The 10403-nt window shown below is 35.4% G+C and overlaps 2 protein-coding genes across 4 annotated transcripts; one reads left to right on the top strand and one right to left on the bottom strand.

Moving 5' to 3' along the window:
* Positions 1-243: 243 nt before the first annotated feature.
* LOC113301541 lies at positions 244-1935 on the top strand. Its single transcript, XM_026550314.1, has 4 exons — positions 244-627; positions 863-1123; positions 1260-1419; positions 1593-1935. Exons 1-4 carry the CDS (start codon positions 385-387, stop codon positions 1769-1771), a joined length of 843 nt encoding a protein of 280 aa, XP_026406099.1. The 5' UTR covers positions 244-384; the 3' UTR covers positions 1772-1935.
* Positions 1936-2260: 325 nt separating this feature from the next.
* On the bottom strand, positions 2261-9678 carry LOC113301542 (protein HLB1-like). Of its 3 annotated transcripts, none has more exons than XM_026550315.1 (14): positions 9072-9675; positions 7094-7219; positions 6801-6870; positions 5720-5833; positions 5342-5425; positions 5199-5249; positions 5049-5078; positions 4825-4887; positions 4596-4661; positions 4369-4497; positions 3768-3803; positions 3415-3534; positions 2730-2918; positions 2261-2599 (listed from the first exon to the last, which is right to left on the bottom strand). In XM_026550315.1, the coding sequence occupies exons 1-14, from the start codon at positions 9485-9487 to the stop codon at positions 2489-2491; spliced, it is 1605 nt and encodes a 534-aa protein (XP_026406100.1). In that variant the 5' UTR covers positions 9488-9675; the 3' UTR covers positions 2261-2488. The 3 variants fall into 3 exon arrangements, 2 of the variants coding, with proteins under 2 accessions (XP_026406100.1, XP_026406102.1); XR_003336365.1 differs by lacking the exon at positions 2261-2599 and adding an exon at positions 3085-3271 and having other exon boundaries at positions 2785-2918; positions 9072-9678; XM_026550317.1 differs by lacking the exon at positions 5049-5078 and having other exon boundaries at positions 9072-9676.
* Between the last annotated feature and the right edge of the window lie 725 nt (positions 9679-10403).

Consider the following 10403-nt stretch of genomic DNA (forward strand, 5'->3'; position numbering starts at 1 on the left):
GCTGCAATAAGCAAGCCAATAAATAGTTTTGTCCATTTTCCCATTCGTTTGTTCATCCTATAATGGGAGCAAAATGGTAAATTTTTGATTAGCCAATTCCACATGGATTACCCTAAGGAGAAAAACGTGGAATTTTTCAACCCTGATCGGTTCATACTTCATGGTAAAGAGAAAAAACGTGGAAAAGAGGAAAAAGAGAAGTGGACACTAAAAAACAAGAACAAGTGTTGGTAATCTTGTAAGGCCAAAATATTCCCATATCCCACCTAAGATCTCACAGTAGTTTCTTATCTCTTTCTGAGTCTACTACTCTCTCATTCAGTCGTTCTCCCTTTCGTTCTCTTTCTCTCTGTAGCTGTGCCAGAAAAAATCACACAAGAAAGTATGGCCGCCACACTCACCTTTCTAAGTCTTCCAATTAAACCCCTTCAAACCAGATCAAAACTGTCAAATCTCAACCAATTAACGAAACCCCAACTGATCAAAGCCAGTACAGATGATAATATTAATAAGAAGAAGAACCCAACAGAACTCTTGCGAAATCTCATTCACCAAACTCCTCACCATTTAAAATCTTCTCCTCTTCCTCTTACTGTATTCACATTGCCTTTCTTACTTGATCCACAGGCAAGTTATACTACACCTTTTATACCAAATTCTTTTATTTATACAACTTAGAACTAAATTATGCCTTGGGGTTTTTCTTTTTCAACTTGATTTCATTTTGATAACTGGTTTTTAATGTTTTACATTTATAATTCTTTTGGAGCAAAAAAGTAGATAGTTATTTCTTATTTTGTTTGATTGTATCAATTATTTGATTTGATTATGCTTATCAAATGTGGGTATCGTTTGCAAACAGGATGCACTTGCTGCTGGTGGAGAATTTGGGATCTTTCAAGGTAGGACATTGGCACTCATTCATCCAATTGCGATGGGTGGTTTGTTTCTATATACACTATGGGCGGGCTATTTAGGTTGGCAATGGCGAAGAGTACGAACTACTCAGAATGAGATTAATGAACTCAAGAAACAAGTGAAACCTGTTGCTGTTACACCAGAAGGAAAAGAGATCCCTTCGCCACCTTCTCCCATTGAAGTTAAAATTCAAGAACTCACTGAGGTATACAATTTACGATATTTGCAAACCTATATACACAACCATTGTCAAATGAACTTTTGTTTTGCAGTTGATTTGTCCTAAAAATAACTTTACCATTTTGGTTTCATTGATGCCTTAAAACTTGGAAATTTTACAGGAAAGGAAACTGTTGTTGAAAGGGTCATTCAAGGATAGACACTTCAATGCTGGTTCGATACTGCTGGGATTTGGAGTTTTAGAGTCAGTTGGTGGAGGGCTGAATACATGGTTGCGAACAGGAAAACTCTTCCCAGGGCCGCATCTGTTTGCTGGAGCAGGTGAGTGGCTATATTTTGAGTAGGAATACTTGTCGCAGTTAGTTCAGCAGCTAAGAAAATCGATACGGTTGTTTCCAAGTACTTACATGACAACACTCTTTAGAACAATAAAATTCTGTGTTTCATGGGTTATGACTTACTAGTGTTATGCTAAAATTTTGGGGTTTCAACAGGAATAACAGTGCTCTGGGCAGCAGCTGCTGCTCTTGTACCTGCAATGCAGAAAGGAAATGAAACAGCTAGAAGTTTACACATCGCGTTGAATACAATTAATGTGTTGCTATTTATATGGCAAATTCCAACAGGAATAGACATTGTCTTCAAAGTATTTGAGTTCACCAAATGGCCGTGAATTTTCTCTTTAGTATTCCATTACTGAAGTTTTCTTGCTTTGTGGAACATTTGTTGTTTTGCTGTGTTTCTTTCTTAACCTATCATCACTTAATGTCATTGTAATATTTGTTCATTCAAACATGGGAAATAACATCACCTACAAAGTTTCTTTATAGTGTTTCACTGCCTTTATCCATTTATAGCCAAAATACTTAAATTAATAATTTTCATTTCATTCGCAAATACTTTCAATTTTCATTTCATTCACCAATACTTGTGTTTTTCTATGGACTAACGATTGATACAGGAACTTATCTCATCTTTGCAATACAGCTCCGCGGAGTAGCAAAAAATTGGAACAACAAATAGAGGAAAATAGAGCACATCAGAGTGTTCGTCATGAATTCATTGCAACTTCTAATTTTTTCCTGTGATCAATGCATATCAAGAGCTTATCACATCTTTGCAATGCAGCACCGTAGTAACAATAAATTGGAACGCGAGGTATACTGTCGGAACAACAAATAAAGTTCGCACAATAAAAGAAAAAGACAGCACAAGAGGGTATATCGAGAATTTTACAAAATAAGAAAATAAGGAAACCATAAAAAATTCAGAACAAAAATGAGCAAAAAGGGGTATTCTTTAGTAAGCATATATAACGTTATTATTCTAATGTCAGACTTGAAAACCTTACAATATAGCTTCACACTAATAGACCTAGGATACACATGAATTATCCGGTTATGATGCCTGCAAGAACGTCACTTTTCCCTCGTGCAAAGATTGTGTAAACAAGACGAATTCCATCAAGCCACCCATCCAAGGACTCCCATGTGTCAGCAACCTAATCAGGATTTGATGGACCAATTACTCTCGGGCTTTCGGCCATTTTTAACTTGAAGTAAGCATTAAAATCAACACCATTTTTTCTCCTCAGGTTTAAAATTTGCAACCAGAATGAAAAGAATGCTTACCAAGTAAACTGGTCCATTAACTGTATCAATACACAGACCTGCACCAGGAGGTAATGTGAGATCCGAACACGCTGATACAGAAACAATGTCAGGGACCTCGATTTTGATGACTGATTTATCAACGGTGCCTGCGGCCACTAACCTGCCTGAAGGGCTTTGAGATAACTGTTTTTGGTCACCCTTGTTAATCTACGGGAATAAATTTCACCGATTTAGTAAAATCTCCACAGGCATAATATTATTATCATAGACACTACAATTAACCTGGGATGTCATGCAGTTAGAAACATTATATTTAAAAAACTTATGCGGCACATGCACATGAAGATAAAGGTTAATAGTTCATAAAATTGACCTTGTTCTCCTCTTCTTCAGTCAAATAAAGTAGGTTCACATTTAAAGACAAGTGGTTTACACCAGTCCTTATATAAAACGGATTTGACCACATGGGAACTCGTCCTTCTAATAAAGAAAAGATCAAAACAAAGCACAAAGAAACAATGACACAGATGTGTAGAGTGACATCACGATATTTTTGTCACCTGGTGGAATAGAGAGGAAATTAAATAGACATACAAAATAATTATAATTTGCAATATCCAGATCAAAGACTATGAGAATGCAGCAAGGAAGCTAGATTCATGTCAAGAATAATATGTAATAATGGAAACAAGGCCAAACTTACCTGTTGGAGTCCTTCGTGATTCAAAACAAACTGTGTTCGCTTCCAATCACTGTGGGCTGCAACTGGATTCCCAACAGGTGGTGCAGTCAGATACCCAACTTTAAGATAGTGCAACGGTAGCTGTGAAGAAATGACTCTTGTCAGACATAATCGAACTCATTTACGGCTGCACTTTGGCATGTATTAGCAATTTAGCATAAATAACTACAAATACAACTAGTTTTTAAAGGACCATAGTAAAGTTCCATTTTTATCAAGAGAAAAATGCAACGACATAACTAAGGAAAAATGAATAACAAAAAGGATATATGAATCTGATAAGGCTTAGGATTGTCAGACAGATCAACACTAACCATTGAACGAACAAGTCTCAAGGCACTGCGGTAGACCTGCAGCATGTCACAAAGGTACATTAGAACTTCTGTTTGAGTAAACAATGATACATATATTACTATCCAATTATCATCAAAAATAAGCCAAATAGGTTAAATTCTAATATAGAAGCCTTTTACACTTTCTTATCTTAGATTATCCAGACCATTTATTTTGATCTTATTCACATATATTGGTATTTGCTAGAAACCACGACTCCGTTCTTGTGACTAAAATATTATATCATTACATTTAAAAATTGCTCCTACATCACATTTGCATAAGGTATTTCTTGACATGAATGAAAAACAGAACCTGTTCACTGAAGTTGTACTAGAAAGTTAATTTTCTAGTCTAGATTAAAATAAAAATAAATTTTAAATATGCCATAATACAAAAATCTGTGGCTGAGGAAAAAATATCCCCAAGTGTCAAATATGCTCAAGAGTCAAAAGTATTTGTTCTAAGAGTGAGGTACCCGCTGTTCTTTCCATGTGTGCACTTACTAAATTGACATAGATACCATCCTAGAGATTGGACACCAAAATATAGGAAATGAAACAAGAATACAGAGTTACTTACAGAGTAATTTGGTTTCAACGAATGAGCAGCTGCAATATAGATGGCCGATTGACTATAAAGCTCATCCGGTGACACTTCCTTTGCGTTTACCGGATCCCCGGTTCTTATTGTGTCCTCTGCTAACCCATACTGTTAAATAATAGAACTCAACAAGCTTAAGATTCACGTTTTTGCTTGTGGTGCTTGTGCATCAGATTGAAGAAAATTGCCAGAAAACATATACTAACCAGAACCGTGCCAAGGTTGTAGATTGCGCGATGGAAGTCAAACTGCAATCGGATTGCTGCACGAAACTGCCAAAATGATGCAAATGTGAAGTGGCTACTGCCAAAGCGATTACAGAAACATAAAACAGACATGTTCTACCAGCACAAAAGATATAAAGTGTGCAACTGATTGCTGATTACTACTACGAGCATCAAACTAGTCTCACGTGCTTATAGTTGACTTCTATACCTTATTGATTGCAGTTCTGACAATGGTCTGCTTTTCCCGAACAGGAACAATTGCACTGAGTTCCTAAATTGCACAATTATATCACATAAAAGAAGATTAGTTACTACTTACTAGCAGAAGACATGATGGGAAAGATTCCTGAAAAGTGGAACTTCAGACTCTTAGAATCATAATTTATGCAGAAATACAACTTTAGGAACTTGCTGTAAGATGAAAGTTGATACCTGTAAAGCAAGTCCCCAATTGTTAAGTGCCTGTGATAACAACGATCAGATGTAACTATAACAGGGTATGTATGCTAAAATCATGAGTTCAAAGCTTTAATACAGAAAAGTGAAAAGCATTAAGTGAATATTTTAAGGTGATGTATCTACCTGAGGACTGTTCCAGTTCAGGTGAACAGCTTTCTCATAATTTCTTGTTGCCTATGAAAGGGAACATATAATGAATGTAAGAATTAAATCTAACGATGACAGTGTACCTGAGGCATAACATAAAACCAATACTAAAGATAGACCTGTTTCCATAATTCTTCTGCCTCCTTAGTACGACCACGCATCTTTGCCCGATCGGAGATGGCAATAGCCCAATTGTAGTAGGCCTAGTAACATAGAGTCATAAGTTAGCAAGGTGACGAAGTAAATACAGAAAATCTTCCTATATTGATCAAAGATGATATACCAGTCCAACTATTCTCTTAATACTCGAGCCTCTTTATCACATTCAAATTACACTACAAGGGAATTTTTCTAGATTAAGTATGATCAAATTACTCCAAAGCTCTTCACTGTTTTGGAGGCAGGGTAAGCAAAAAAATGTCATTCTGTATTGTCGGTGGCTGAACACTTTTTATGGACTGGAAAATTTAGCTACCGTGTAAAACCAATATACATACATCATGAAGAGTAGGACATAGCTGAGTAGCTTCATCGTATTTCTTACAAGCTTCCTCGAGTAAAGAATCTTTTGAGGGTGAACTAGATTCTGGACCAACATTATCTGCACTTTCCTGCATGTAGAGTTAATATCAGATTGAAAAATTAATTTAAGGTTTAATATAAAAATTGATGAATGAAGAGACAAACTTAAAACTAAAGGGGTCATAATATAAACAGAAAGAACGATATTTGGAAACCAAAAGTTGATAGGAAGAAAGGAATAAAGAAATTTACTAATTTTTCGTTCATCGAAAGCTAACTAAGAATCTAATTTTTGAGATCAAAGCTTCACTATATTTCTAGCTATTAACAGAATGTTGTTATATTTTTAGGGTTTACAGACTTGATTACCAAGTGGGAAATTTTGTTGAAACCTTCACCTGAGGAACTGAAAAGGTGTTCTATTTGCTTTTCAGTCACAAATTCAGCCATTATTTTCTTTAAAAGTAACACTCACTAGCATGTTTAAGTAATTTAAAACCAAATATAATCATATTCGTGAACAAAACTACTGTATATTAATTAATACAAAATCGATTTCCTGAGTAAGCGCAGAAAGACACAGCCCAGCCTGCCTACGGCTCGGGGACCAACCATACAAGAGTGCGTTAGAGGGAGAGGACTTCCAACCGTTAAACATATGTGGCACCTCTAGTTTTTTAGGCTTAACCCAATAGTGAAGCACGCGGCTGCTATTTAATAGACAATATGTGACACAAACCAGTTACTGCGCTTGAAAAGTGAACTCACGGTAATTTCATTTAGAATTCCAAAAGTCTCATTGAACTTCACTAGACTTTAATCTTGTAAAACAATGACCATACAGTACACTTTATTGAATAGTTACAGATTCAACCTAATAAAAGTTTTGATGGGTAGAACAACAATTCTAACTTGGTGTAAGCAGACAAGGAATGGAGAAGTATATTATAAGCATGTTAGACTGCCAATTAACTAGATCATACTGCACATATTTACAAACGCCAATCAAGTAAAAAAAAACGTTACTAATTAATAATTTAAGCAGTTAAGCAGAACCTGAAGAACCAAAGCCCAATTGTAAAGCGCATCATAGTCTTCTGGATTCCTTTCTATTGTATTAGCATACCTATAAAAAGGGACCAATTGTTACATAGTTTCCAGAAATACTCTCAATTGGCATCATCCCAAACAATCTTCACCTATCTGATAGAATTCAGATAGGTAAGCAAAAATACAGTAAGTAAAAGGTAGCAAACAAGTCATATAGAATGTGTAATACTTGTCTACTTGATACTGAGTTTACCTAAGCTTCCAATGGGGAAGCAATTGGCAAATTCACAATTCTGTACCTCTTAGCAGCAAAAGTAAGAATCCGTTGGCGAGAGCGACCCTCCTCATCTAAACCCGTGACACTGTTGATCAAATCAATAGCAGCGTTGTTATGCTGCTGTTGTTGCTGCTGTGTGCTTTCTCGGCTAAAAAAAAGAGAGCAAAAATCAGCACAACCCTTTACTTAGATGCGATAAAACAAGAGAATCCACCCAACCATACACCAGGAAAGGGGAAAAAAAGAAGGAAAAAGACAAACGAAAAAATAATTAGTCAAATTCGAAAATTTAGGAGTAACAAACATAGTTACTGAGCTTTGTAGTGTATCAAGGATACAAAATTGATACCCAAATATGCAAAAAAGAAAATGAGATCTAGAGCAAGGAACTGGTTACAATGAAGGGTTAGAGCTTAACTTTCTATGATCAGTTTCGAATGAGCAGAAGAAATTTGTGATTGAAGGTGAAAGAGCTATTACACAGCTAGTGGTTCTGTGCACTGTTTTCAAGCATTGATTCTCAAATATTGATATGGTACTTTCTTGTTCTTGTTCTTATTTTTTCGTTCTTTTTTTGTTCTTTTTTTTGTGCTATTCTCTTCCTTAAAAGGTGTTGTAATTACACGATGTTCTCATTTTATATATCATGTATTTCATAATTATGTGAAGTATTCACCCTAATATGTTCTCTACCTTCTCATGCGACTTCATCATCTTGTACAAAATCTTGCCTCACAAGTTAATGAAGACAAGCGTCACATTGACAGCTGACAATGCATTCCTAGAGATGCTCATGATCAAGGAAGAAAATTCAGAAAGTTAAACTCCCTGAAATAACTGTCAAGACTTTCCACTATTACTACGTCAAACTTATCCAAATGGGAGCTATGATTCAGTAAAATGTTTGTTCGAGGAAAAGAGGAGTCCTTATGCCCAGTTATTGAAGACAACATTAAATGAACTGGTAATTGGATATCATTAATTTTAGTTAAACATTTTGATGAAGTTTTGTTGTGCTTAATTATGAAGTTTTGGAACAAGATGATGTTTGGAGGTCGATTACTTTCATCTGCACAAGTCATGCACTGACAAAGTTAAGCTGCTGTAATTTTACGGTGTTGTAATTTGCATACTTCCGATACAGTTAAGTTTTGGGCAATTGGAAATTTAGACATGGATAACTCTGTGTTATTTTTCTTGTAATATATCTACCTTTTCATTCAAAAAACAACAACAAACATTAATCCATAAATAATATGGCAGATGATGTGAGGATTAGCATTCCAATAACTTATCGTTATATTATACTAGAGACGTTCAAAGTTTTGTGCCAGTAATTCCATGTATGTGGTCATTTTAAGTGTCAAATGGTTCTGTATGAAGTAATTACTTGAAATTTTGACATTTCATCTAAAGAAAGACACATTAACTACCAACTACATAGCAATTCGCAGCTACATACACCAGGCCTTTAATTGTTTACTTCAGTTCAGATGCAAAGTTCAATTAGAGCCGACACTGTTTCTTCCCACCTCAGAGATCATAACTATTACTGTTTATTTGCAAAATGTAATCCCAAAGAGATAATTTCACCAAGCAAGTTAATTAGGTTCTGAAGAATAAAGGTTAAATTCTCCCTATTAGCTGCTTAAGGTCTTCAATTTCATTAGAGTTTGATTACTTGTCAACAAAAAACTAAGTTTCCGTAATAACTCAAATACACCACCAACTATACAGAAACTTAAACATCAAACTATACGCTAACTTCACATGAATGAACATAATATAGACAAATTCACTTAGATCAATACATAGACAAATTCACTTAGATCAAAGCTAAAAACAAAATTGGGTTACCTAAAAATTCTAAATGTGAGTTTCTCTATTTTCGATCTACCATGTTCTTGATTATAATCACTGAAGTTTTCATTTTATAATATAGTGATAGCAATAATAATAAAGAATAATTTCGTAATTGACTAAATTTAACAAAACCCAACCTGTGTGGTGAAGCACTAGTGCGAGAATCCCCGTCAATAATTTCACTCTCTTCTTCCTTCAATTCATTTAACAACTCTCTCATTGTAAATGTTCGATTTCCTTCATCCTTTTTCAATTCAGGTTTCGCTTTTACTTCTTCAACAACGGAAGAAGAATCCTGTGATCCGATCTCAGTCTCTTTAACATCATTTATCTTTGGATCTGATTCAGAAACAATTGTTTCTTGTACACCTCCATTCACCAATTCTGAATTCTCTATTTTCTCTATTTCTGAATTCTCTATACTCTCTAATTCTGAAACCTCTACCTTTGGGATTTCTGATTTATCAATGCTTTCTATTTCTGGATTTTCTCCATTCTCCAATTCTGATTTCTCTCTGTTTTCCAACTCTGGTTCATCGGTGTTTGCAGACATTATCAAGAACTAGGGTTTCCGAAAGAGAATGAGAAAGAAGATCTGTAATTTGTAATGAATGGGAAGCGAAAGAAGATGAATCCAGTGGAGTGGGCTTGGAGTAAAGAGATAGATACAAGGAACGCTCTGTAATTTGTAATATTTTGTAACCAGAGAGCAAGAATATAATATCTGCGCCTGCCGGATGTATGTCCAGGGCTCCAGGCCAACTAGTTTTATGACACCCTGGTTCATTCACAAGACTATACTTTTTTTTTTATTTTACCAAGTCAATAAAATTCATTAAAATTCAAAATAATGTACAAGTGCTAAGGCTACTCTAACTAGCCAAAATGGTCACCTAAAGTGACACAGCCTATTTAAAACAGTAATAAACCTCGTCCGGCCATTCTACCGTTAGAATGAACGTTGGTTTTCCCTTATAAAATTCATAAACATGTTTGTTTGGCCAACGCATCTGCAGTGAAATTAGTCTCTCTATAACTTTGAACACAGTGAATATTGTTATGAAAGGCGCAAGCCATCTTCCACTTTTGAGTTAGCTGCTAGGGCAACTCCCCCTTTTGCAAAGCTTGAATGCAACTCATCGAGTCTGACCAAAAATAAATCCTCTTAATGTTCCAATTCTTGGCCATCATCAAACCATAGATAATAGCACACACTTCAACGTAAAAATTGGTTTGCCAACCAAGGCCAACATACAAAGCACCAAGTACTCTTGAATTGGCATCTCTAAAGCTAACACCCGCACCAGCTTGGCCAGGATTACCAAGCGAAGCCCCATTGAATCATAATTTCATCCTGTTCCGAAGGAGACCAACTGATCTCAACAGGCGTGGAATTTTTACAAGATCTAAATTGCACTTTAAAGTAATTTAAAATGCGCAAATCTTCTTTAATATTGAACATAAAGCCT

This window comes from Papaver somniferum, chromosome 8 (genome assembly GCF_003573695.1).
Source record: "Papaver somniferum cultivar HN1 chromosome 8, ASM357369v1, whole genome shotgun sequence".
Lineage (NCBI taxonomy): Eukaryota > Viridiplantae > Streptophyta > Magnoliopsida > Ranunculales > Papaveraceae > Papaver > Papaver somniferum.